Raw genomic sequence first — 26,473 nt, forward strand, 5'->3', positions numbered from 1 at the left:
CCTTTCTTTTTTCTCTCTTTGTCTCTGTATCTCCCTCTCTCTCTTTCTTGCTGTCCCCCTTCTGTTTGAGGATTCTTCTTCAATGTCCTGTAAATTTTTGTTCTCCCTTTGTGTCTAAACAAATGCTGAGACGCTAAGAGAAACCCGTGTGCTTGATCACTTGTCTTCACTGTGCGATGACTGGGCAGCATGTTGGCTTTTTTTTTCCCCCCAATGTATTTGTATGAGGAATAAGAGCATCCTGAAAATAGAATCTTTCATATAAAATAGATGACCATGAGAATCAGGTTTTACTAGATGATGAGGTCTTACTTACATTCCAAACCACAGTAAAAACTCCCATTCTGCACTAATACAGTTTGTATATTTGTCCCTTCCAAATCTCATGTTGAAATGTGCACCCCAGTGTTGGAGGTGGGCCCAGTGGGAGGGGTTTGGATCATGGGGGCAGATCCCTCTGAATGGCTTAGTGCCATCCTCATGGTAATGAGTGAGTTCTCTGTCTCTGAGTTCACACAAGAGCTGGTTGTTTAAAAGAGTCTAGGACCTTCCCCTGCTCTCTCTTACTCCCACTCTCACCATGTGACACCTTGGCTCCCCTTCACTTTCTGTCATGAGTGGAAGCTTCCTAAGGCCCTCACCAGGAGCAGATGCCAGCACTATGCTTGGTGTATAGCCTGCAGAGCTGTGAGCCAATTAATTCCTCTTTTCTCATTTACCCAGTTTTAGGTATTCCTTTATAAATGCAAAATGGACTAACACATGCACCAAGCCTGTAATTAACAGACTTACTTCTTTGGTTACTCACGTCTTCCCTAAAGGAGTGAACTTTCTAGGACCGTGTTACTGTTAAAGATACAGAGGCAAACAGTATAAGTGTAGTGATGCTGCCAAAGTCACAGAGCTAGTAAATGAGAATCGACATTCATTCTCAGGTCACTAAGCTTGATATCTGCTTCCTACTGACTCCATTAATAAATGGTCAAACCAATAGCTTCAGGGTCTCACAGGCCAACCAACACAGACAGAAGTGCCACTGAGTCTATGACCGGTTAGGATAATAGAGCCTCAAATACTCTATGAATCTTATAAACTCATATAAACCTGGTGTCAACATCATGCCACTATTCTATTCTATCTCAGTAAGGACTCAACCAAATCTCATCTTGAATTGTAGCTCCCATAATTCCCATGCGTTGTGGGAGGGACCCGGTGGGAGATAACTGAATCATGGGGCGGTTTCCCCCATATTGTGCTCATGGTAATGAATAAGTCTCATAAGATCTGATGGTTTTATAAGAGGTTTCTCCTTTTGCTTAGCTCTCATTCCCTCCCCTGCCTGCCACCATGTAAGATGTGGCTTTGCTCCTCCATGCCTTTCACCATGATTGTGAGGCCTCCCCAGCCATGTGGAGCTGTGAGTCCATTAAACTTCTTTCCTTTATAAATTACTCAGTTTCAGGTATGTCTTTATTAGCAGCATGAGAAACAGAAAGATGCCCCCAAGTTGCCAGGAAAACAAATTGGTGCCCAACGTCATGGAGAAGTTGATGTTCCTCCTCCAGGGGCTGTAAGATGAGGCCACAGAAATAAGCTTATCCCATTTGTGGCTTAAAAATGTGTCCTGCTCAGTGGAAGTTGGCACTGGTTTTCTAGGAATGCAGATGCGGAACCCTCCCAGCAAGAGGGTGAGAAGTGGGTCTCGTGAGTCAAATGTTTAGCCGAAGCTCTTGATTCCCAGGTCAAGCTCAGGAAAGAAGCTTACCTTTGGACTATATATATTTGCATTCTAATAAAACATTTTTAAATTTTTTTGTATTTGCATAGGTTATTGGGGAACCAGTGGTGTTTGGTTACATGAGTAAGTTCTTTAGTGGTGATTTGTGAGATTTTGGTGCGCCCATCACCCGAGCAGTATACGCTGCACTGCATTTGTAGTCTTTTATCCCTCACCCCCTTCTCATCCTTTCCCCTGAGTCTCCAAATTCCACTGTGTCATTCTTATGCCTTTGCATCCTCATAGCTTAGATCCCACTTATGAGTGAGAACATACGATGATTGGTTTTCCATTCCTGAGTTGCTTCACTTAGAATAATGGTCTCCAATCCCATCCAGGTTGTTACAAATATCATTAATTCATTTTTATGGCTGAGTAGCATTCCATCATATAATTTATATATATTATAATACTTATATTATTATAATTATATAATTATAATTATATACAATATAATTTATATACATTATATATTAATTATATATATACACATACACACACCACAGTTTATCCACTCGTTGGTTGATGGACATTTGGGTTGGTTCCACATTTTTACAATTGCTAATTGTGCTGCTATAAACACACATGTGAAAGTATCTTTTTCGTATAATGGCTTCTTTTCCTCTGGGTAGATACCCAGTAGTGGGATTGCTGGATCAAATGGTAGTTCTACTTATAGTTCTGGAAGGAATCTTTGCACTGTTTTCCATAGCGGTTGTACTAGTTTACATTCCCACCAGCAGTGAAGTGTTCCCTGTTCACCACATCCATGCCAACATCTATTTTTTTTTTATTATGGCCATTCTTGTGATTGTGATTTGCATTTTCTTAATCATTTGTGATGTTGAGCATTTTTTCCATATGTTTGTTGGCCATTTGTATATCTTTTAAGAATTATCTATTAATGTCCTCAGCCCACTTTTTGATGGAATTGTTTGGTTTTTTCTTGCTAATTTGTTTGAGTTTGTTGCAGATTCTGGATATTAGTCCTTTGTCAAATGTATAGATTGTGAAGATTTTCTTCTAGTCTGTGGGTTGTGTGTCTACTCTGCTGGCTGTTCATTTTGCTAAGCAAAAGCTCTTTAGTTTAATTAAGTCCTAGCTATTTATCTTTGTTTTTATTGCATTTGCTTTTGGGTTCTTGGTCATTGTGTTGCTATCTCATTTCTTAGGTCTAGTACACATAAGGGCGTCCATTGTCTCCTAAAGTTTTGATTATTTTTTATTTATGCTCTCTATTTCACTGAAGATTTCTCCCCTAATTTCTTGTATCTTTTTTTTTTTTTTTAATTTCCTTAAATTGGGCTTCACTTTTTTCTGGTGCTTCCTTGATTAGCTTAATAACTGACCTTCTGAATTCTTTTTCAGGAATGTCAGGGATTTCTTCTTGGTTTGGATCCATTGCTGGTGAACTAATGTGATTTTGGGGGATGTTAAAGAACCTTGTTTTGTCGTATTACCAGATATGGTTTTCTGGTTCCTTCTCATTTGTGTAGGCTCTGTCAGAGGGAAGGTCTAGGGCTCAAGGCTGTTGTTTAGATTTTTTTGCCCTTGATGTAGTACTCTCCCTCTTTTCCTCTGAATTTTTTTTTTTTTTTTTTTTTTTTTTTTTTTTTTTTTGAGAGGGAGTCTCGCTCTGTCGCCCAGGCTGGAGTGCAGTGGCCGGATCTCAGCTCACTGCAAGCTCTGCCTCCTGGGTTTACGCCATTCTCTGCCTCAGCCTCCCGAGTAGCTGGGACTACAGGCGCCCGCCACCTCGCCCGGCTAGTTTTTTGTATTTTTTAGTAGAGACGGGGTTTCACCGTGTTAGCCAGGATGGTCTCGATCTCCTGACCTCGGGATCCGCCAGTCTCAGCCTCCCAAAGTGCTGGGATTACAGGCTTGAGCCACCGCGCCCGGCCCTCTTCTGAATTTTTTTTAATGAAAGTCTTTTGTCTGTTCCCTCTGCAGAAAGGCCAAGGCGAGAGCGTAGGCAACGCACAAGATTTCTCTCCAAACAACTCACAGCATTGAGAGAAGTGCTTGCAAAGACCATGCACCCAAGTTTGGTTACCATGGGGAAACTGGCTTCAACGCTACAACTCGATCTATCCGTAGTAAAGGTCTGTTCCCAAGTGTGTCTGTAGGTAGCACACCTAACCCAGAGCTTCACACACACTTTTGATCACCGTTATAACAATTCCTATTTATTGGCAATTGCTATGTGTAAGGACAAATGTTAAGCACTTTATATTTTTATTGTCATGAGCACCCACTTTACCGAGGAACACTAAAGCTCACATAGAAGAGCTGTCTTCCAAGCATTATAAACATAAGAGTTGGAATTTGAACCCAGACCTTTCCAACTCCAGACCCACCATGCTACACAGGACTCTTTGAAGCTGGATCTCAGATACTCCCATTTGGGTCTGTTCTTGCGTATTCAGGGTGGGTTCTGAGGATGATCACAGTCATCCAGATATCTGTCACTAAGTTCCCACAAAGTATTCGGGGGAGAACACCTGGATGAACACTGAAGACAACCCAAGCTAAACTCTCACCCCATACTCTGACTTTAAAATACTTTCTCTGGGCACCAGGCATGGTGGCTCACACTTGTAATCCCAGCAATTTGGGAGGTGGAGGCAGGAGGATTGCTTGAGCCCAGTTCAAGACCAGCCTGGGCAACATAGTAAGACCATGTCTCTACAAAAAAAAAAAAAATTAAAAATTAACCAGGCCTGGAGGCACATGGCTATAGTCCTGGCTACTTGGGAGACTGAGCTAGGAGGATTGTTTAAGCCCAGGAGTTCAAGGCTGCAGTGAGCTATGATTGTACCACTGCACTCCAGGCTGGGTGACAGAGTAGTACCTTGTCTCAAAGAAAAAAAAAATACACCACTAATACAAACACCCTTCTATTTAATACATCATGATCTAAGTCATATTCCACCCATTGTTAGTACAATCCTACCCCCACTTTTCCCTTGAAACCCAGGACAGCAGAGGATAGAAAGAGCTTGCCTTGTTCCAACAAATGTGAGACTAACTCTCACTCGAAGAAACCAAATTCCTAAGGAACATGAGGATGCCCCTTTATACTCAACCTCCATTATTGACCTCCCTACTCCTCCCTCCCCAGATTTGGTTCAAGAACCAGCGTGCCAAATGGAAGAGGCAGCAGCGGCAGCGAATGCAGCCATGGCCATCACTAGGACCCTCAAACCAGACCCTTTCAGTGAAGGAGGAGGAGACTCCCTCAGCTATAACTACTGCAAACATTCATCCAGTAAGTCCCAGAATCTCTGATGCAAATGACCATGGTCTCCATGAGCCTTCTGATATCAAGAATCCGGGAGGAGCCGGCGCCTCTGTGAGGGATTCATCCTGGGACTCTCGGGCACGTGACATTGAACAGATATGTCTGGGGGCTTCAAATCCTCCTTGGGCCTCCACTGTCTGTGAAATAGATGAATTTGTAAAGATCTACGACTTGCCAGGGGAAGATGACACCAGCAGCCTAAATCAGTATCTTTTTCCAGTATGCCTTGAGTATGACCAGCTCCAATCTTCAGCATAACTTCTTACACATAGCTTCTAGGGGAGGTCTGTGATCTGATCCACTGAAACATATTTCCAAACATCTTTAATGGGTTGAGCCCAGTCTAAGTAGATCCAGGGCTGGGAATTTATCTTTTTCTGTTAAAAAACCCAAAAAAACCAAAAAAACAAAAACAAAAAACAATAAAGGAACTCCCCTACCTTTCATCACTGCCTGCATTTTCTGAACTCCATTTGAGTGCCTTCTCACCCAAATTTCAGCATTAAAAAGCGTCATCAGAGAAGGGACGCCAGGAACACAGTGACGTAGGAGGTTCCTGACTCTGATGCACTGAATAAACATCTATGCCTGGATCGTTTGTCTCTGGAAGAAAGTCAGAAGTGAGTTGAGAGACTCTTACACACCAGGCAACTAAGAAAATGTCTTATCAGGCCAGGCGCGGGGGCTCACGCTTGTAATCCCAGCCTTTTGGGAGGCCGAGGTGGGCAGATCACGAGGTCAGGAGCTCAAGACCATCCCGGCTAACACGGTGAAACCCCATCTCTACTTGAAATACAAAAAACTAGCTGGGTGTGGTGGCAGGCGCCTGTAGTCCCAGCTACTCAGGAGGCTGAGGCAAGAGAATTGCTTGAACCCAGGAGGTAGAGGTTGCATGAGCCAAGATTGCACCACTGCACTCCAACCTGGGTGACGTGACAGAGCAAGACTCCATCTCAGAAAAAAAGAAAAAAAAGAAAAAAATGTCTTATCAAACAGGCAGGAAAAGCTGAAGCACTCGGAAATACTAAACCCACTCTGGGCACTGAGCCATACAATCAGGAAGGAATCCCCAGTTCCCAGCTTCTCCCCAACGAGAGAAGGGGTGACCCACACATATAGCACCCTAACTGTTGATGGTTAAGTTCCTAACGAGCCTGCATCAGGGAGTTGACTAGGTAGGTAAACTACAGACTTCCAAGAGCCTGAACAGAAGCTAGGTGCCACCCAAGCCTTCAGCCCAGCTCAGACCGGCAATAAATCCAGGTCTCTCCATTCCTCCTGGAAGAAGTTTGTCCACACATTGAACACCCCAACTTTTAGACCTGCACTCAAAGGACTGCATCCTAAACCCCCTAGCTCTGGAAATGGAAGGGATTAAGCATATGTGAGTCTCCCTAGCTCACAGAAGAAAAAGGTGGTTTTAAGCAGGCACACAAGCACTTCAAGACTAGCCTTCCTCCACCTCACTCCCCCAACCGGAGCAGTGCAGAGAAGGGGTCAAAATGCACAGCTCCCAGTTTCTCAAAAAGGATTTGCCAGCACACTCTTCCAGCTGCTGCTTGATAGTCATGCTTTTAACCAGCCTGTATCTGGAAGCGAACCGGACAGACAAATGCTGGACCCCTGGGAGCCTGAATGGGAGTTCAGACACTGCCCAAGCCTTTGGCCCTTGCTTGCTCCAGTGGTAAGTCTATAGACTCTCCCTGGAGGGAGTTCTTCCACGCAGTGAGCACCCAAACTTTTGCAGCTTCCACTGCATCCTAAATCACCTATCTCTGGGAACTGAAGGAATTTGACATTCGCTAGTCTCCCCGGATCACAGCAAAGAGGTGATTTTAAACTGATGCACAAGCATTTCCAGGAGATGAGAATAGTCCCAGGAGCCTGAGGCTGAACACACCCAGCTGGCCACCACTACCTCCTCAGGCGGCATCTACTTGCATGTGCCACTTATGGGCCTGGAGACTGGCCTGCTCAGCCCATTGCAGCCATCACCAACACTAGCACCAGCTGACTGGGAGCTAGATTGTCCTGCCAATATTACTGCCATTGCCCATGCCACCCTTGCTACCCAGTGGCCCCAGGAACTACGCACCTACCTGGCCCATGGCTGGCAATACCAGCACCCAAGCAAGCCACCTGGAAGCCTGGGAATTGGCCCACCTGAACCTGCTAAGACCTGTGCCAGCATACACCATCCTGGGGCTCAAGGACAGGCATACTTGGCCCACCACTGCCACCGCTGGGCTCGAAAACCGGCCCACCTGACATCCCCTATCCCTGGAAAAGATTCACAGTCTCCACTAACGACTGCACCTTAAGCCACAGAGGAAATAACACTACTGATGTTGCTTTCAGCCAAATAAATCATACAGAGGCTATACCTGGATAAAGAATTCAAAATAATGATATTAAAGAAGCTCAGTGAGATACAAAAGAACTCAGAAAAATAATACAAACAAATTAGAAAAACAATTTAGGATATGAATGAGAAATTTACCAAAGAGATAGACATAAAAAAGAACCACACAAATTCTGGAAATGACTTCATTGAATGAAGTACAAAATCTATTTGAAAGCTTCAATAAAAGACTAAATTAAGTAGAAAAAAGAATTTCAGAACTTAAAGCCACATCTTTTGAAATAACCCAGGAAGGCAAAAATAAAAAAGAATTTAAAAAGAATGATAAACGCCTTCATGACATATGATACCATAAAGCAACCAAATTTTCAAATTATTGGGGTCCCAGCAGGCAAAGAGGGAGAAAAGGGTAAGAAAGTCTATTTAATAAAATAATGGGCCAGGCACGGTGGCTCATGCTTGTAATCCCAGCACTTTGGGAGGCCGAGGCAGGTGGAGCACCTGAGGTCAAGTGTTCAAGACCAGCCTAGCCAACATGGTGAAACCCGGTCTCTAGTAAAAATACAAAAATTAGCTGGGTGTGGTGGTACACGCTTGTAGTTCCAACTACTTGGGAGGCTGAGGCAGGAGAATTGCTTGAACTCAGGAGCCAGAGGTTCCAGTGAGCCGACATTGCACCACTGCACTCCAGCCTGGCAAAAGAGCAAGACTCCATCTAAAAACAACAACAACAAAAAATGTGATTTATACACAATGGATTTTTTTTTAAATACTTTAAGTTCTAGGGTACATGTGCATAACGTGCAGGTTTGTTACATATGTATACTTGTGCCATGTTGGTGTGCTGCACCCATCAACTCGTCAGCACCCATCAACTCGTCATTTACATCAGGTATAACTCCCAATGCAATCCCTCCCCGCTTCCCCCTCCCCATGATAGGCCCTGGTGTGTGATGTTCCCCTTCCCGAGTCCAAGTGATCTCATTGTTCAGTTCCCACCTATGAGTGAGAACATGCGGTGTTTGGTTTTCTGTTCTTGTGATAGTTTGCTGAGAAATTATGGTTTCCAGCTGCATCCGTGTCCCTACAAAGGACACAAACTCATCCTTTTTTATGGCTGCATAGTATTCCATGGTGTATATGTGCCACATTTTCTTAATCCAGTCCGTCACTGATGGACATTTGGGTTGATTCCAAGTCTTTGCTATTGTGAATAGTGCTGCAATAAACATACGTGTGCATGTGTCTTTATAGCAGTATGATTTATAATCCATTGGGTATATACCCAGTAATGGTATGGCTGGGTCATATGGTACTTCTAGATCTAGATCTTGAGGAATCGCCATACTGTTTTCCATAATGGTTGAACTAGTTTACAATCCCACCAACAGTGTAAAAGTGTTCCTATTTCTCCACATCCTCTCCAGCACCTGTTGTTTCCTGACTTTTTAATGATTGCCATTCTAACTGGTGTGAGATGGTATCTCATTGTGGTTTTGATTTGCATTTCTCTGATGGCCAGTGATGATGAGCATTTTTTCATGTGTCTGTTGGCTGTATGAATGTTTTCTTTTGAGAAATGTCTGTTCATATCCTTTGCCCACTTTTTGATGGGGTTTTTTTTTCTTGTAAATTTGTTTGAGTTCTTTGTAGGTTCTGGATATTAGCCCTTTGTCAGATGAGTAGATTGCAAAAATTTTCTCCCATTCTGTAGGTTGCCTGTTCACTCTGATGGTAGTTTCTTTCGCTGTGCGGAAGCTCTTTAGTTTAATTAGATCCCATTTGTCAATTTTGGCTTTTGTTACCGTTGCTTTTGGTGTTACACAATGGATTTATACACAATTTGGCCATTAAAAAAGTATTAATAAAGAATGAAATCCTGTCATTTGCAATATAGATGAGCCTAAAGGACATTATGTTAAATGAAATAAACCAGACACAGAAAGACAAATACCACATGATCTCATACACATGTGGAATCCTAAAAAGCGGACCCTATGCCTTACTCCTGCAAGAATGGCCACAATAAAAAAATAACAAAATCAAAGATCAAAAAGTCAAAAAATAATGGGTGTTGTGCATGTGATGAAAAGGGAACACTTTTACACTCTTGGTGGGAATGTAAACTAGTACACCCACTAGAGAAAACAGTGGAGATTCCTTAAAGGACAAAAAGTAGATTTACCATTTGATCCAGCAATCCCACTACTGGGTATCTGCTTAGAGGAAAATAAGTCATTATACAAAAGAGATACTTGCACACACATGTTTATAGCAACACAATTCACAATTACAAAATTATAGAACCAGCCCAAATGTCCATCAATCAACAAGTGGATAAAGAAAATGTGATATATAGATAGATAGATGATAGATAGATAGATACATACATACATATTCCATGGTATGTGAGATATATATATATGTGTGTGTGTGTGTGTGTGTGTATATATATATATAGAGAGAGAGACATACCACGGAATACTATTCAGCCATAAAAAGAAAATGAAATAATGGCATTTGCCGCAACCTGGATGGATTGGAGACCATTATTCTAACTGAAGTAACTCAGGAATGGAAAACCAAACGTCATACTTTCTCACTTTTAAGTGGGAGCTAAGCTATGAGGATGCAAAGGCATAAGAATGACACAATGGACTTTGGGGACTCAGGGGAAGGGTGAGGGATAAAAGACTACAAATATGGTGCAGTGTATACTGCTCAGGTGATGGGTGCGCCAAAATCTCAGAAATCACCACTTAACAAATTATTCATGTAACCAAACACCACCTGTTCCCCCAAATACCTATTGAAATAAAAATAATGAAAATAAATAAGTCTGGGCATGGTGGCTCATGCCTGTAATCTCAGCACTTTGAGAGGTCAAGGTGGGTGGATCACCTGAGGTCAGGAGTTCGAGACCAGCCTGGCCAACATGGCGAAACCCCATCTTTACTAAAAATACCAAAAAATTAGCTGGGCATGGTGGCAGGCACCTGTAATCCCAGCTACCCAGGAGGCTGAGGCAAGAGAATCGCTTGAACCCGGAAGGCAGAGGTTGCAGTGAGCCAAGATCGCACCATTGCACTCCAGACTGGGCGACAAGAGGGAAACTCCGTCTCAAAATAAATAAATAAATAAATGAATAAATAAATAACAAAAAATAAAATTTGAAAAAATAAATACTTTTTTTTTTTTTAAAGTGGACCTCATAGAAGTAGAGAGTAGAATGGTGGTTAAAAGAATCTGGGGTTGTTGGGAGTAAGTTGGGAAGACGTTGGTCAAAGCATAATTACATTTAGATAGAAGGAATAAGTTCAAGAGACCTATTGGACAGCATCATGACTATAATTAATGGTGATTTATTGCATTCTTGAAAAACACTAAGAGAGTAGATGTTAGGTGTTCTCACTACAAAATAATAATAGTAATAATAATAACTACGTGAGGTAACGCATTTCTTTAAATTAGTTAGATTTGGCCAGGTGCGGTGGCTCACGCCTGCAATCCCAGCACTTTGGGAGGCTGAGGCGGAAGGATCACCTGAGGTCGAGAGTTCAAAGACCAGCCTGACCAACATGGAGAAACCCCGTCTCTACTAAAAATACAAAATTAGCCAGGCATGGTGGCACATGCCTGTAATCCCAGCTACTTAGGAGACTGAGGCAGGAGAATCGCTTGAACTCTGGAGGCGGAGGTTGCGGTGAGCCAAGATTGCCCATTGCACTCCAGCCTGGGCAACAAGAGCGAAACTCCGTCTCAATAAATAAATAAATAAATAAATAAACAAGCTAGATTTAACCATTCCACAATATATACATACTTCAAAACATTACATTGTACAATATAAAGTCATACAATTTTTTAAAAAACAAATAAATTTAGAAGAAAATGGTAGGGAAAAGTGTTAGGGGCTGAGTGTGGTATATGGGAACTACATACTACCTGCTCAATTTTCTGTAAGCTTCAAACTGCTCCAAAAAATAATGTCTGTTGCCAGGCGCAGTGGCTCACGCCTGTAATCCCAGTACTTTGGGAGGCCAAGGTGGTTTGGTCACCTGAGGTCAGAAGTTCAAACCAACCTGGCCAACATGGTAAAACCCCATCTCTACTAAAAATACAAAATTAGCCGGGCACAGTGGCGCATGTCTGTAATCCCACCTACTTGGAAGGCTGAGGCAGGAGAATCACTTGATCTTAGGAGGCAGAGGTTGCAGTGAGCCAAGATCGCGCCATTGCACTCCAGCCTGGACAACAGGAGTGAAACTCCATCTAAACAAATTATAATAATAATGTAATAATGTCTTAATTAAAAAAAAAAAATGTCTAGCTCGGCCAGGCGCCGTGGCTTATGCCTGTAATCCCAGCACTTTGGGAGGCGGAGGCGGGTGGATCACGAGATCAGGAGTTGGAGACCAGCCTGACCTATATGATGAAACCCCGTCTCTACCAAAAAAAAAAAAAAAAAAAAAAATCACCAGGTGTGGTGGCATGCGCCTGTAGTCCCAGCTACTCCAGAGGCTGAGGCAGAAGAATCACTTAAACCCAGGAGGCGGAGGTTGCAGTAAGCCAAGGTCATGCCACTGCACTCCAGCCTGGGTGACAGAGCAAGACTCTGTCTCAAAATAAATAAATACATAAAAATAAAACTGTCTAGCTTGATCTTAAAGGAATGAATGATTCCCTAAGAGAACTTAGTGAGGGCTGGAGGCCTTGAGTTCCCCCAGCCAATCCCAGGAATTAACTGTAAAAGTCACTACTCACCTTTGCAAAATTCAACTTGATCAGGGACCTCTCCTTTAGTTTTAGAAAGAAGCAGCAAGAACCTTTAAATAATTAATAAGCAAGTGACTGATGTGAAGAAACGCTGAGGCTCTAAAGCTGGGAGGAACAGAGACTGGACTATTCTCTGAACATCTAAGTCTATGCAGCTATAAACAAGAAGAAGGTAAAGCTGCAGGGGCTGACCTGGAAGCCCCAAGATGTATGGATAAACCAGGATGGCAGCAGCTGCGGAACTGTGAGGTGCAGCGGTCCCCAACGTTTTGGGCACCAGGAACCAGTTTTGGGGAAGATAATTTTTCCACAGACGGCAGCAGTGGGGTGGGTGGGGTGGGTGGGGTGGGGGATTCTTTGGGTATGATTCAAGCATATTACATTTATTGTGCACTTTATTTATATTATTATTACATTATAATATATCATCAAATAATTATACAACTCACCATAATGTCAAATCTAATGGGAGCCCTGAACTTGTTTTCCTGCAAGTAGATGGTCCCATGTGGGGGTGATGGGACACAGTGACAGATCTTCAGGCATTCGATTCTCATAAGGAGCACGCAACCTAGATCCCTCGAATGCGCAGTTCACAATAGAGTTTGCGCTCCTTTGAGAATCTAGTGCCCTGGCTGACCTGACAGGAGGCGGGGCTCAGGCTGTAACCCAGCGACGGGGAGTGGCTGCAAATACAGACGAAGCTTTGCTGGCTGGCCCGCTGCTCACTTCCTGCTGTGCGGTCTGGTTCCTAACAGGCCACCATGGGTACTGGTCTGTGGGGGTGGGGAGTGGGGGTGTTGGGGACCCCCGGTGTAGAGTGCTCTCTTGTAACCCAGCCATCCTCTAAGTGAGTGCAGATTTGCAAACACAACCACGTTCTCTAGAAAGGACCCTATGAGCTGGAAGATAAGACCACAGCTTGGAGTTCTGCTTTTGACTTTTGTAACGTTTAGGCATTTTTTATGGTAAGCATAGCTTACTTCTGATTTTTAAAAAACGACTGTATTAAGCGGTGAAATAGTGAGTAGACGGGTGTTTACTTTGTTATTCTCTTTGCATGAACATTTAAGAAAAATAAAACATTAAGAATTGTTGGTGGCAGGCGTGGTGGGAGCTTTTTTTAAAAAACAACAAAACCTGTTCCCTACACGTAACAGGGATGTCAGTCTTCGGAGGAATGGGTGAGCTGCATCTCATCCCGCGGTCAGGCGAGGGGTCGTGGTGGTGGAACATGACTGGGAAGTGGGAACTGAGCCTGGGAAGCAATTCTAGAAGCCTGGGGCTAAGTCATGTCCTGAGAGTCTGGGAAATGAATGTATTAAGTAACCCAGATGCCTAACTCCAGGGTCACCACCAGCCTTCGAGCTCCAGGGGGCGCTCCACGAACACCACATGAAAGTGCGCGGGGCGCTTGGGATGATGTTTGCAGGGAAACTGAGCCAGGCTCTGGTCCTCTGTGCCATCTCCTGCCGGTGGGCAGCACTCCTGTTGTGCATAGGGACCCCTGTTTCCTAGGTCCACAAACTGGTCGAGAAACACGAGTTGACCCTGCCGCCCCAACCTGCTTTCTAACAAGACGTTCTGTCCAAGTTCGCCGCTCGACTTTCAATATGCCACTCAGCGCTTAAGCCACGCCCCTTATCCTTGATGTCCAATCAGGAGCGAGGGCTAGGATTCTTTTTTTTAACCTAAAAATTTAAATTTAGATTAAAATGGGAGATTCTTCATGGTAGTTTTAATGACAATAATTAGTCTACGAAAAAATAGGAAGTCTGAATGGACCAATAACCAAAGAAGAACTTACAAAGGAAGTATCTAAGAAAGTCCTAGAAGGTTTATGGGCAAATTCTGCTATACATTCCGACAAATCGTAATTGTACTGTCACCTTAATTTTTCTGTAAATATAAAACTATTCGGGAGGCCGAGGCGGGCGGATCACAAGGTCAGGAGATCGAGACCACGGTGAAACCCCGTCTCTACTAAAAATACAAAAAATTAGCCAGGCGCGGTTGTGGGCGCCTGTAGTCCCAGCTACTCGGGAGGCTGAGGCAGGAGAATGGCGTGAACCCGGGAGGCGGAGCTTGCAGTGAGCTGAGATCCGACCACTGCACTCCAGCCTGGGCAACAGAGCAAGACTCCGTCTCAAAAAAAAAAAAAAAAAAAAAAAAAAAAACTATTCTAAAATAAAAAATTTATTTTAAAACTGTATCCAATCCCCCTCCTCCAAACCTTAGAAATGCTAAAGCTTTCTTTAAAAACCCTCAATATCTCTGATTATTTTGTAAAGGTTTTTGTTTGTTTTTAAGACTATCTTTTGAAGGCAGGGTGCAGTGGCTCACGCCTGTAATCCCAGCACTTTGGGAGGCCGAGGCAGGCGGATCACCTGAGTTCAGGAGTTCGACACCAGTCTGGCCAACACGGTGAAACCCCGTCTCTACCAAAAATACAAAAATTAGCCAGGCATGGTGGCCCTTGCCTGTAATACCAGCTACTCGGGAGGCTGAGGTGGGAGAATCGCTTTAACACGGGAGGCGGAGGTTGCAGTGAGCCGAGATCACACAACTGCACTCCAGCTTAGGCAACAAAGAGAGACTCTGTCTCAAAAAAAAAAAAAAAAAAAAGAGAGAGAGAGAGAGCATCTATTGAAGAGAGAATTTTCTTACAATGTCCAAAGCAACTGTCTCCTTCTTTCCCTGGCCCTCTTCATGTCTGTATTCACAGAGTCTACATAATGGGCAAATTGTAATTAACAACTTTGTCTCCTGCCTTTAAAAAACCTTAAAATCCTATTATACTCCAGGCCATCTCCATGTCTGCTTAATGAACTGTCTTTATATATATCCATATATACATATATATACATACATACATACATATATATATTTTTTTTTTTTTTTTTGAGACGGAATCTCGTTCTGTTGGCAGGGTGGAGTGCAGTGGCGCAATCTTGGCTCACTGCAATCTGCACCTCCCAGGTTCAAGCTATTCTCCCACCTCACCCTCCCAAGTAGCTGGGATTACAGGCATGCACCGCCACGCCCAGCTAATTTTTGTATTTTTGGTAGAAACGGGGTTTCGCCATGTTGGCAGGATGATCTTGATCACCTGACCTCGTGATCCACCCGTCTCTGCCTCCCAAAGTGCTGGGATTAACGCACGTGAGTCACCGGGCCCGGCCAAACTATCTTAATTTTTAAGAGTAGGTTTATTACACTGCTTGATGGACAAAAAAATTGGGCACTCTTCTAAAGCTCGGGGCAAAGGATGCCACAAGAGGAGTCCCAGGGAAGAGATGTTCAGAGAACATTATACCACCCAACCTGCTGTCTTTTTTTTTTTTTTCCAGGGGATGAGAGTCTCGTTATGTTACTCAGGCTGGCCTCGAACTCCTGGCTGCAAGCCATCCTCCCTCCTCAGCCTCCTGAGTAGCTGGGATTCCAGGTGTGAGCCACCACGCCTGGCTTGACTTTTATAACACGTTCTCCTTTGACAGTTTGCAGCCTCCTGGTTAAAGGGAAGGGGGACCTGAAGGGGAACTTCAGTGGGAAGCGGGGAAGAGTGACTGGGAACTGCTCCTTTCTGCTTCAGGTCTCAGTGGAAGTGTCAAGAGGTGCTGGGGTAACATTAGCCACTTCCCCTCTGCAACCAGCCCCCAGGCGCTTCACTTCTCTCTTTCCTCCTCCTGAGATGACACAGTTGTGGTTAAGGGCCTGGACCATGGGGTTAGCCTAGATGAGAGTCCCATCTCTACAACTTCTATCTGGATGAACTTAAGCAAGTGATTCACCTCTCTGAGCTTCAGTTTCCTCATCTGGGAAATTGAGATAATAACAGTTAATGTCTACATCATAAAGTTGTCGTGATAACTAAATAAAAACATCATAATTAAATAAATTAAAACATATGCAGCTCTTAGAATGGTGCCTGACACACATAGAGCACCGTATAAATATTTTTATTTTATTTTCCTTTTTTTTTTTTTTTTGAGACAGTTTCACTCTGTCACCTAGGCTGAAGTGCAGTAGAGAAATAATCTCAGCTCACTGCAACCTCTGCCTCCCGGGTTCAAGTGATTCTCCTGCCTCAGCCTCCCAAGTAGCTGGGATTACAGGCACCCACAACCATGGCCGGCTATGTTTATATTATTTTTTGATATACATGATGTTCTGTGCATTAATTTTTTTTCCCAATGAGACTTAAAAAAAAAAAGTGGGGAGGAAGTTTTGCTTTTTGTTTTATATTCTTTAGTACTTAAAAACCTTGTCATTTTCAGGCCAGGTATGGTGGTTCACGCCTGTAATCCCAACACTTTGGGAGGCCGAGACAGGCAGATCACCTGAGGTCAGGAGTTCGAGAGCAGCCTAGTGAACATGGTGAAAACCTATCTCTACTAAAAATACAAAAATTAGCCGGGCGTGGTGGCACACCTGTAATCACAGCTACTTGGGAGGCCTAGACAGGAGAATTGCTTGAACCTGGGAGACGGAGATTGCAGCGAGCCAAGATCACATCACTGCACTCCAGCCTGGGCAACAAAGTGAGGCTCTGTCTCAAAAAGAAAAAAGAAAAAAACAAAAACCTTGTCACTTTAATGTTTTACTTTATTGGAAAGAGATTATTAAGGATTCCAGCTAGTTGTTTCTGGATAGCGGAAATAACTAGCCTTCTTCAAACAGATCTTCTATCTTCTGAAAAAGTCACTAGAATAACTCTTCAATCACACACATGTAAAGCAAGTGTTTACCCTGATTGCTAAGGAACCAGGAAGGGAAAATCTTCTTAAGGGTTGGGGGTATTCTGGGAGGAAATAGATTGACAGCCACACTCCTTCACTTTGAGATACAAAAGTTCTGAAACATTTCTATTAAACCAGAGTGGTCAGTTGTCATGAGAGGACTGAGGAATTGCTATAGGAAAACTCACCCTAATGGTTAGGGGTGTGTGCGTTAGTAGCTCAGACACAGGTACCTTAGCGAGCCGGTATTAGCTAGGAAGTACCACTGATGTGCTGAATTTGTATTCCCTGTGGTAAGAGGCATAACAAGCTGATTTCTAACTAAGGGTAGAAAGTGATTGTGTTAACTTGAAGCTGCTGCAATTACAGGACCACAAGCTGGGTGGTTTAAATAACAGAAATTTATTGTCTTGCAGATCTGGAGGGGAGGGTAGAAGTCAGGAATCAAGGCGTTGGCAGGGCTTCACCCCCTCTAAAGGCTCTAGGAGAGGATCCTTCCTTGCCTCTTCCAGTTTCTGGAGGCTCCATGTGTTCCTTGGCTTGTGACAGCAGGTCTCCGATCCCTATAGAGAGAAAGTGGATGGTGGCTTAGGGATGGGGAGGATGGAGTGATAGGGGCTGATAGCTGAAGATATAAGGTTTCTTTTGGAAGGAAAGAAAATCTAAAATTGATCGTGATGATTGTTGTCCATATCTGTGAATATATGAAAAACTATTGAATTGTACACTAAATGGGTAAATTTTATGTTTTGTGAATTATATCTCAATGAAGTTGTTTAAAAATTTTTTAAAATGACACAAACTTGAGATAAGAGCCCAACTTTAGTCTTTTGTATGTGGCCATCCAGTTGTCCCAGAACCGTTTGTTAACAGGACTCTTGCTTTCCCATTGAGTCATCTTGGCAACCTAGTGGAAAATCAGTTGCCCATAGACACGTGGTTTTATTTCTAGATCCTACTTCTATTCTTTTGATCTCTATGTCTGTCTTCATGTGTGTACCACACTGTCTTGATTACTCTGGCCTGAGGTTGGTACAAAAGTAATTTCGGTAAATTTTGAAGTTGGGAAGTGCCAGTCCTACTTCATTTTTCTTTTTCAAGATAATTTGGACTATTCTGGGTCCCTTGCAATTCCATATGAATTGTACCTTCAGCTTGCCAATTTCTACAAAGTCAGCTGAGATTCTGACAGGGATTCCACTGAACCTGTAGATCAATTTAGGGAGTATTGCCATTTTAACAATACAAGGCTTCTGATCCATATACAAGAGAGATTTTTTCCATTTATTTAGATCTTCTTTCATTTCTTTCAACAAAATTTTACAATTTTTAGAGTATAAGTTTTGCATTTCTTTTATTAAATTTATTCCAAATTTTTTTATTGGTTTTGATGCTTTTGTAAATGGAATTGTTTTCTTGACTTCATTTTCAGATCATTCATTGCAAGCACAGGGAAATACAATTGATTTTTATATATTGACCTGGTATCCTGCAACCTTGCTGAACTTGTTCAATAGTTGTAATAGTTATTTGCTGGACTTCTTAGGATTTTTTCTATATACAAGATCATGTCATCTGCAAAGAGTTTACTTCTTCCTTTCAATCTGGATGGATGCTTTTTTTTTTTTCTTGCCTATCCTGACTAGAACCTCCAGTACAATGATGAAGTGGTGGAAACAGGCACCCTTGCCCTGTTCCTGATCTTAGGGGGAAAGCATTCAGTCCTTTTTCACTAAGTATGATGTTAGATATGCTTTGCAGAGGCCCCAATGTCAGGTTGGGGAAGTTCCCTTCTATTGTTAACTTTCTGAGAGTTTTAGCATGAATGGGATTTTGCTAAATGCTTGTTTTGTATCTATGGAGATGATCACGAGGTTTTTGTTTTGTATTCTATTGACATACTCTATTAATTGATTTGGGGATGTAAAACCAATCTTGCATTTATCCTGTGATAAATCTCATTTTTCATGGTACGTACTTCTTTTTATATATTACTGGATCCCATTTGCTAGTATTGATTTGCGGGTTTTTGCATCTGTATTGGTAAAAAGATACTGGGCTGTAGTTTTCTTGTGATGTCTTTGCCTAGTTTTGGTATCAGGGTAATACTAGCCTTATGGAATGAGTTGGGCAGTGTTCCCTCTTCTATTTTTTGGAAACCTTTGTGAAGAATTGATATTAATTCTTCTTCAAATGTTTGGTAGAATCAGTGGTGAAGGGCCTAGGGTTTTCTTTGTGGGTAGTTTTTAGTTTATTAATTCAATCTCTTTGCTTCCTATAGATTTATGTAGATGTCCTATTTCTCTTAGACTCAGTTTCAGTAGTTTTGCGTCTTTCTAGAAATTTGTTTTTCATCTCAAGTATCTAGTTTATTAGCAAATAGTTGTTCATAGCATTTATTTCTATAAGGTTGGTAGTAATGTCTCCTCTTTCATTTCTTTTTTTAAAAATTTAAATTTTATTTTAATTGAAAAAATAATAATTGTATATATTTATAGGGTACAATGTGATGTTTTGTTATGTTTATATTGTTAAATGATTAAATAAAACTAATTAATAAATCTGTCACCTCACATACTTATTTTTTGTGATGACACTTATGATAAGTTAAATAAGCCAGGCACAGAAAGACAAATAGACTCCATATATATGTGAGATACATGGAATCTAAAAAAGTCAAACTAACAGAAATAGTAGAATGGTGATTACCAGAGGATGGGGAGGAAGATGGATGGGGAAAGGGAAACTGTTGATCGAAAGGTACACTTTCAGTTAGACAGGAAGAATAAACTTTAGTAATCTATTGCACAAAATGGTAATAATAATAATAATTTATTGTGTATTTCAAAATCCTTTTTTCATTTTTGATTCTAGTAATCCAGTCTGCTATTTTTTCCTGGTATATCTAGCCAATATTTTGATTTGTAAAAGAGCCAGCTCTTGGTTTCGTTGATTTTCTCTATTGTTTTTCTATTCTCGATTTCACTTCTTTCTGCTCTAATCTCTATTATTTTCTTTTTCTACTTGCTTTATGTGTAGCTTGCTCTTCTTTTTCAGTGTCTTAAGGTGAAACTAGATTATTTTCAATCATGTCCTTAATATAGGCATATACATCTATCAAATTTCTTTTAAGCACTGTGTTTGCTGTATCCCATAAGTTATATGGTATATTATGTCTTCATTTTCATTTATATCAAAGTATTTTCTAATGTCCCTTTTCATTTCTCTTTTGATCTATTGGTTATTTAAGAGTGCATTGTTTCTGAGAACACATGGACATAGGGAGGGGAACAACACACACAGGGGCCTGGGGGCAGGGGCGGGGGAAGAGAGAGCATCAGGATGAATAGCAAATGGAATGCATGCAGGGCTTAATACCTAGGTGATGGGTTAACAGGTGCAGCAAACCACCTTGGCACACGTTTATCTATGTAACAAAACTGCACATGCTCCACATGTATCCCAGAACTTAAAATCAAATTAAATTAAAATTTAAAACAGAGTGCATTGTTTAATTTCCACATACTTGTGAGTTCCCCAAATTTCTTCCTTTAATTAATATCTAATTTCATTCTGTTGTCATCAGAAAACATGCATTGCATTTTTACTCCTGTAAATTTACCAAGTTTTATGGCCTAGCATGTGGTTTATCCTGGAGAGTGTTCCATGTGCACTTGGGAAGAATATAAATTCTCCTGTTCTACAGAAATCTGCTAGGTCTAGTTGGTTTATAGCATTGCTCAAGTCTTTTATTTCCTTATTGATTTTCTGCCCAATTATTCTCTTCCTTATTTTTTTCCTGACTCGAGGTATGATTGACAAATAAAAATTGTATGTATTTAAGATGTACAATATGATGTTTTGATATACATTGCAAAATGATTACTGCAACTAAGCTAATTAACATATTCATCATCTCGTATAGTTACAACTTTTTTTAAAAGTTGGATATCAAAATCTCCAAATATTATTGCTTATTGTGTATTTCTTCATTTCTGTCAGTATTTATTTAATATATGTTTGGGCTCTGTTGTTGGATGCCTATGTGTTTATAATTGTTACATCTTCCTGGTACAGTGACCTGTAGATCATGAAATGTTCCTCATGTCTGGTAAGGTTTTTTAAAGTCCATTTTGCATTATTAGTATAGCTGTTCCAGCTTCCTTGTGGTTGCTGTTTGCATGATACATCTTTTTTCTTTCGATTACTTTCAATCTTTTTGTATCCTTGAATCTAAAGTTTGTCTTCTGTAGACAGAATATCACTGGATATTGTTTTTTAATACAGTCTGAAAGTCTCTGCCTTTTGATTGAGTTATTCAATCCATTCACTTTTAATGTTACTAATGATATAGTTAGATTAACATCTGCCATTTCACTTTTTCTTTTCTACGTCCTATGTCTTTTTTGCTCTTCTATTCCTCCTTTACGTTTTCTTTTATATTAAGTGAATATTTTGTAATACAGCATTTTAATTTCTTTTTTTTTTTTTTTTGAGACGGAGTCTGGCTCTGTCGCCCAGGCTGGAGTGCAGTGGCGCGATCTCGGCTCACTGCAAGCTCCGCCTCCCGGGTTCACGCCATTCTCCTGCCTCAGCCTCCCGAGTAGCTGGGACTACAGGCGCCCACAACCGCGCCCGGCTAATTTTTTGTATTTTTAGTAGAGACGGGGTTTCACCGTGGTCTCGATCTCCTGACCTTGTGATCCGCCCGCCTCGGCCTCCCAAAGTGCTGGGATTACAGGCGTGAGCCACCGCGCCCGGCCAGCATTTTAATTTCTTTACTGATTTTTTTCACTAATTTTTGAATTATTTCCTCAGTGGTTGCTCTAGGGCTTATCATATACATCTTATCAAAATGAGCTTCAGATTTATACTAACTTAATCCTAGTGAGGTATAGAAACATTGTTCCTATGAAGCTCTATTGCCTTTTCCCACTTTTTGTTAGATGTTATACATATTGCCTTAAACATTATAAACCCAGGAATGCACTGTTACAATTATTATTTTATACAATTTTTTTTTTTTTTTTTTTTTGAGACCAAGTTTTGCTCTTGTTGCCCAGGCTGGAGTGCAATGGCACAATCTCAGCTCACTGCAACCTCTGCCTCTTGAGTTCAAGCGATATTCCTGCCTCAGCTTCCCGAGTAGCTGGGATTACAGGCATGCGCCACCACGCCTGGCTAATTTTGTATTTTCAGTAGAGACGGGGATTCTCCATGTTGGTCAGGTTGGTCTCTAACTCCTGACCTCAGGTGGTCTGCCTGCCTCAGCCTCCCAAAGTGCCAAGATTACAGGCGTGAACCACCACACCCGGACTATTTTATACAATTTTACATCTGTTAAAGAGGCTGCGAGAGGCTGGGCACAGCGGCTCACGCCTGTAATCCCAACACTTTGGGAGGCTGAGGCGGGTGGATCACCTGAGGTCAGGAGTTCGAGACCAGCCTGACCAACATGGAGAAAACCCGTCTCTACTAAAAATACAAAATTAGCCAGGCATGGTGGCGCATGCCTGTAATCCCAGCTACTCAGGAAGGCTGAGGCAGGAGAATCGCTTGAACCTGGGAGGCGGAGGTTGCAGTGAGTCGAGATCATGCCACTGCACTCCAGTCTGGGCAACAAGAGCAAAACTCGGTCTCAAAAAAAAAAAAATAAAATAAAAAGGGGGGGGGCTGAGAGAAAAAAAGGAGAGTAAGTATACATTTACGGCATTTGTTATATTAACCTTCTTATCATTTCTGGTTCTCTCTACATTTGTTATTCTTCATTGCAAGTTACCATCTGGAGTCATTTATTTAGCCCAATACAACTTGGCTCGAATGCATTTCCTTTGTGCTGTTATTGGCAATTATATTACATTTCTGTGTGTTATAGACCTAACAAATATTTTTAAAATCAGTTGAGAAGAAAGGAGAAAAATATGCATGTATACACTTTTATAATTATATGATTACCTTTAGCAGTGCTCTTTGTATTTTGGTGTGGACTAAAATTACCATTTGGGTAATCACTTGCTTACAGCTTGGAGAACTTCCTTCAGCATTTTTTGCATGGTGGATAGGTCTAGAAACAACAAATTCTCTCAGTTTTAATCTGGTAAGTCTCAATTTTGCCTTCATTTTTGAAAGACAGCTTTGCTAGGTATAGGATTCTTCTTTGATATTTTTTCTGTGAGTACAATTGAATATTTTATCCCACTGCCTACTGGCCTCCATTGTTTTCTCCTAGAAGAAGCTGTTAATTTTACTGTGAGAAGAAGCTGTTAGTCTTACTGGGGGTTCCTTTGTAAGTCACAAGGCACTTTCTTTTTTCTGCTTTCAATTTTTTTTCCTTGTCCTTGACTTTCAGTATTCTTACTAAGATGTGTCTGTGTGTGTGTCTCTTTGTGTTCATCCTAATTGAAGTTCATTGAACTTCTTGGATAGGTATTTTATTGTTTTTCAATAAACTTAGGAAGTTTTAAGCCACTATTTTTTAGAATAATTTTTCTGCTTCTTTCTCTTTCCTCTCCTTCTGCCATTCCTATTGTTTTGCTGATTGGTGTTCCACATTTCTCTAGGGCTCTATTTATTTTTTTAATCTTTGTTCTTTTCCCCCATTCATTGTATTGCATTCTTTCTTTCTTTCTTTCTTTCTTTCTTTTTTTTTTTTTTTTTTTGAGATGGAATCTCGCTCTGTCACCCAGGCTAGAGTGCAGTGACACAATCTTGGCTCACTGCAACCTCCGCCTCCTGGGTTCAAGCGATTCTCCTGCCTCAGCCACCTGAGTAGCTGGGACTACACGTGCATGCCACCATGCCAGGCTAAGTTTTGTATTTTTAGTAGAGACGGGGTTTCACTATGTTAGCCGGGATGGCCTCAATCTCCTGACCTCATGATCCTCCTGCTTCGGCCTCCCAAAGTGCTGGGATTACAGGCGTGAGCCACCGCACCCAGCCTTATTTCTATTTTCAAGTTTGCTAATTCTTTCTTCTGTCAATTCAAATCTACTATTCAGCTTTTCTAGTATATTTTTTCATTTCAGTTATTATACTTTTAGCTCTAGATTTCCATTTGGTTCTATTTTATAATGTCTAACCTTTTAGCAATATTTTTATTTGACCATACCTTTCCTCTACTTTTTGAAAAAATGGGTTTCCTTTAGTTAATTGAACAGATTTATAATGGCTACTTTGAAGGCTTTGTGTGCTAAATCTGACATCTGATCGCTTTCACTAGACGTTTCTGTTGCCCGCTGTTTTTCCAGTGTAAGGGTAATACTTTCGTTTCTTCCAGAACCAATACCACTTCTCTTTCTTAATTAGCATTGTCCGGTAAAACACCTATAGTGATAGAAATGTCTATATCTGCCCTGTCCAATGTAATAGCCACTAGCCACTCGTGGCTACTGAGTACTTGCAATGTGGCTAGTGTAACTAAGAAAGTGCATTTTAAATTTTATTTCATTTTGATTAAGCTTAAATAGCCATATTTAATTTCAAGAAGATAAGTGGCTATCTTCTTGAACAATGCAAGTGTAGACCATGCTCAGAATACCAATTCCTTAGAATTTCCTGCTCAAATGTTCCCAAACCTGCTTTCAGCAACTGTTTGGGCCTCTTCCTAGTCCATCCTCCACCTAACACCCAAACAGATCGTGCTGATATGCACACCCCAAACCCAAGGGGTAGGCAAGAGGTGATGTGGGCTACATGCACCAAGCTCCAATGTGCAGGCTTGGTGTCCATATACATGCAGGAATAACTCCTTAAGGGTACAGGACATCAACAAGGAAGGCAAAAGAAGGGTATAGGCTATAGATAGGGTGCCTCCATTCGTACTCTTTGTCCAGGATCCACAAACGTTAGAGATGTTTTTGACGGGTAATGTCCCATTTATTAGCTATGTGATGGCTACATGTGTGTTCACTGTATAATTTTTTTGACTCTATTATATGTACAAATGTGCACGTGTGTATGTATATAAGTATACACATATATGCTATATTTCACAATTCTTTAAAATGATTAAAAATTTTTTACCACTCTTAGGATAAAGCCCTAGCTCGTTCTGTGATATATAAAGCCTTGTACAAACCATCTTCTGCCTATCTTGGACCTGATCTCCTGCCATGCTCCCCCTCTCACTGTCACCTCTAATCACACTGACCTTTTTGCTCCAGCCAGCAGTGCCAAGTTACAGAGCTGTTTGTTGGAGGAGGTTTAATTGGCCCTGCATTTAAAACCATTTGTATTAGCAAAGCAAAGAAATGCCTGCGATGGGGGTTGCATGAGGACTGGAGTGGGCAGCCACAGTGTCAGAAGTGATGTGGCAACTGCAGCCTCCCAGAGTTTAGGAGGAAAGACATCTGCTTATATAAGAAAGCTGGAGACAGTTCTGAAGGCTGCCAAAAAAGGAACACTCGCAATTGAAGGAAACATCAATCAGGTGCCCTGAACAGGTGGAGGCTGGGGCTACTCTCAGCGGAAAGCCAGGCTCAGAGCTCCAATTACCAGCCATGGAGAATCCAACTATCAAAACTGATGCCAGAGGGAAGGGACAGGAGGAGACAGAGCCCTGACTCAGCAGAAAGAGCGATTCCAGAGCACCTGAGGTAACTGACGAACCACCAGAAAGGAGTTGGAGATCAATAACAGAAATATCTAACCCAGTGGTTCCCCAAGCCAGATCCCCAGACCAGCAGCATCAGCTTGACCAGGGAGCTCGTTAGAAGTGCACATTCTCAGGCTTCCCTTGGTGAGAATCAGAAACTCTAAGGGACAGGGAGGGACCAGTAATCCATGTTTTAACAAGCCCTCCAAGGTGGCTTTTCCAATGTTGGATAAATTCTGAGAGCCAGAAATCTAACTTTAATTGAGTGTGAACTATGTACCAGGCGCTATTCTGAGTGCCTCTATTAACTCAATAGTCCACAGAATGGCACTATCAAATAGAAGGTGAACCATTTTACAGATGGGAGCTGTGAGGCAGGATAATCTATGTAACTTACCTAAAATCGGAGAGCCAGACAGAGGGAGAGATGCAATTTGAATTCAAGAGCGTGTGCTCTTCCTTCACCACTGGGCTCTACTGCAGTGTTGCTCAGACCTTAGCACACGGCTGCCAGAGGGCTTCTCAAAACCCTCCTACTGGAACCCCTTGGTAGAGTCTGTGATTCACTAGAATTGGGGCTGAGAATTGGCATTTCTCACAAGGCCAGATGACGCAGAGGCTCCTGGTCCAGTTTCACGCTATGAGAACCACTGTGCCATGTTTTACCGCCTTCCCCACCTAAGGATTTGGTCCAGCAAATGGAAATGTTGATTGAGGCTTTCTGAGAAAATCCATGTGCAGAGCCCCTTGCCGGGGCTCTTTTGGCTACAAATGACAGAAAACCCTGTTCTAATTATCTTAAGCCAAAAGGGTATCTATAGGCTACTTGAAACAGGGTAAGTCTGCCTCTAGGCACAGCTGGACCCAGGGATCCAGGAGGTCTTAATAGTTAGGATTCCCTCTTTTGCTCTCCATCTCTCAGCTT

At 41.9% G+C, this 26,473-nt stretch overlaps 2 protein-coding genes across 5 annotated transcripts in view; one reads left to right on the top strand and one right to left on the bottom strand.

Moving 5' to 3' along the window:
- LOC135968320 (galectin-10-like) overlaps positions 1–26,473 on the bottom strand; it is a 125,439-nt gene that overhangs the window by 77,564 nt on the left and 21,402 nt on the right. For 3 of the 4 annotated variants that reach the window (XR_012427596.1, XR_012427598.1, XR_012427597.1), the window contains one exon: positions 17,335–17,518. The exons of the other annotated variant lie outside the window; for it this stretch is intronic. The gene's annotated coding sequence lies outside the window, so the exon portion shown is untranslated. Of the gene's footprint in view, positions 1–17,334; positions 17,519–26,473 lie in introns of those variants that run through there. 4 annotated transcript variants of the gene reach the window in all.
- LEUTX (leucine twenty homeobox) lies at positions 3,699–5,394 on the top strand. Its single transcript, XM_015441097.4, has 2 exons — positions 3,699–3,879; positions 4,899–5,394. Exons 1-2 carry the CDS (start codon positions 3,811–3,813, stop codon positions 5,334–5,336), a joined length of 507 nt encoding a protein of 168 aa, XP_015296583.2. The 5' UTR covers positions 3,699–3,810; the 3' UTR covers positions 5,337–5,394.

The sequence above is a fragment of the Macaca fascicularis genome, chromosome 19 (assembly GCF_037993035.2).
Source record: "Macaca fascicularis isolate 582-1 chromosome 19, T2T-MFA8v1.1".
In the NCBI taxonomy this organism is placed as follows: domain Eukaryota; kingdom Metazoa; phylum Chordata; class Mammalia; order Primates; family Cercopithecidae; genus Macaca; species Macaca fascicularis.

Bases quoted from the DNA above. Each gene is read 5' to 3' on its own strand.
- LEUTX (XM_015441097.4), top strand. From the start codon at position 3,811: ATGCACCCAAGTTTGGTTACCATGGGGAAACTGGCTTCAACGCTACAA. The intron at 3,880-4,898 runs GTCTGTTCCCAA...CTCCCTCCCCAG, and splicing joins TCGATCTATCCGTAGTAAAG to ATTTGGTTCAAGAACCAGCG.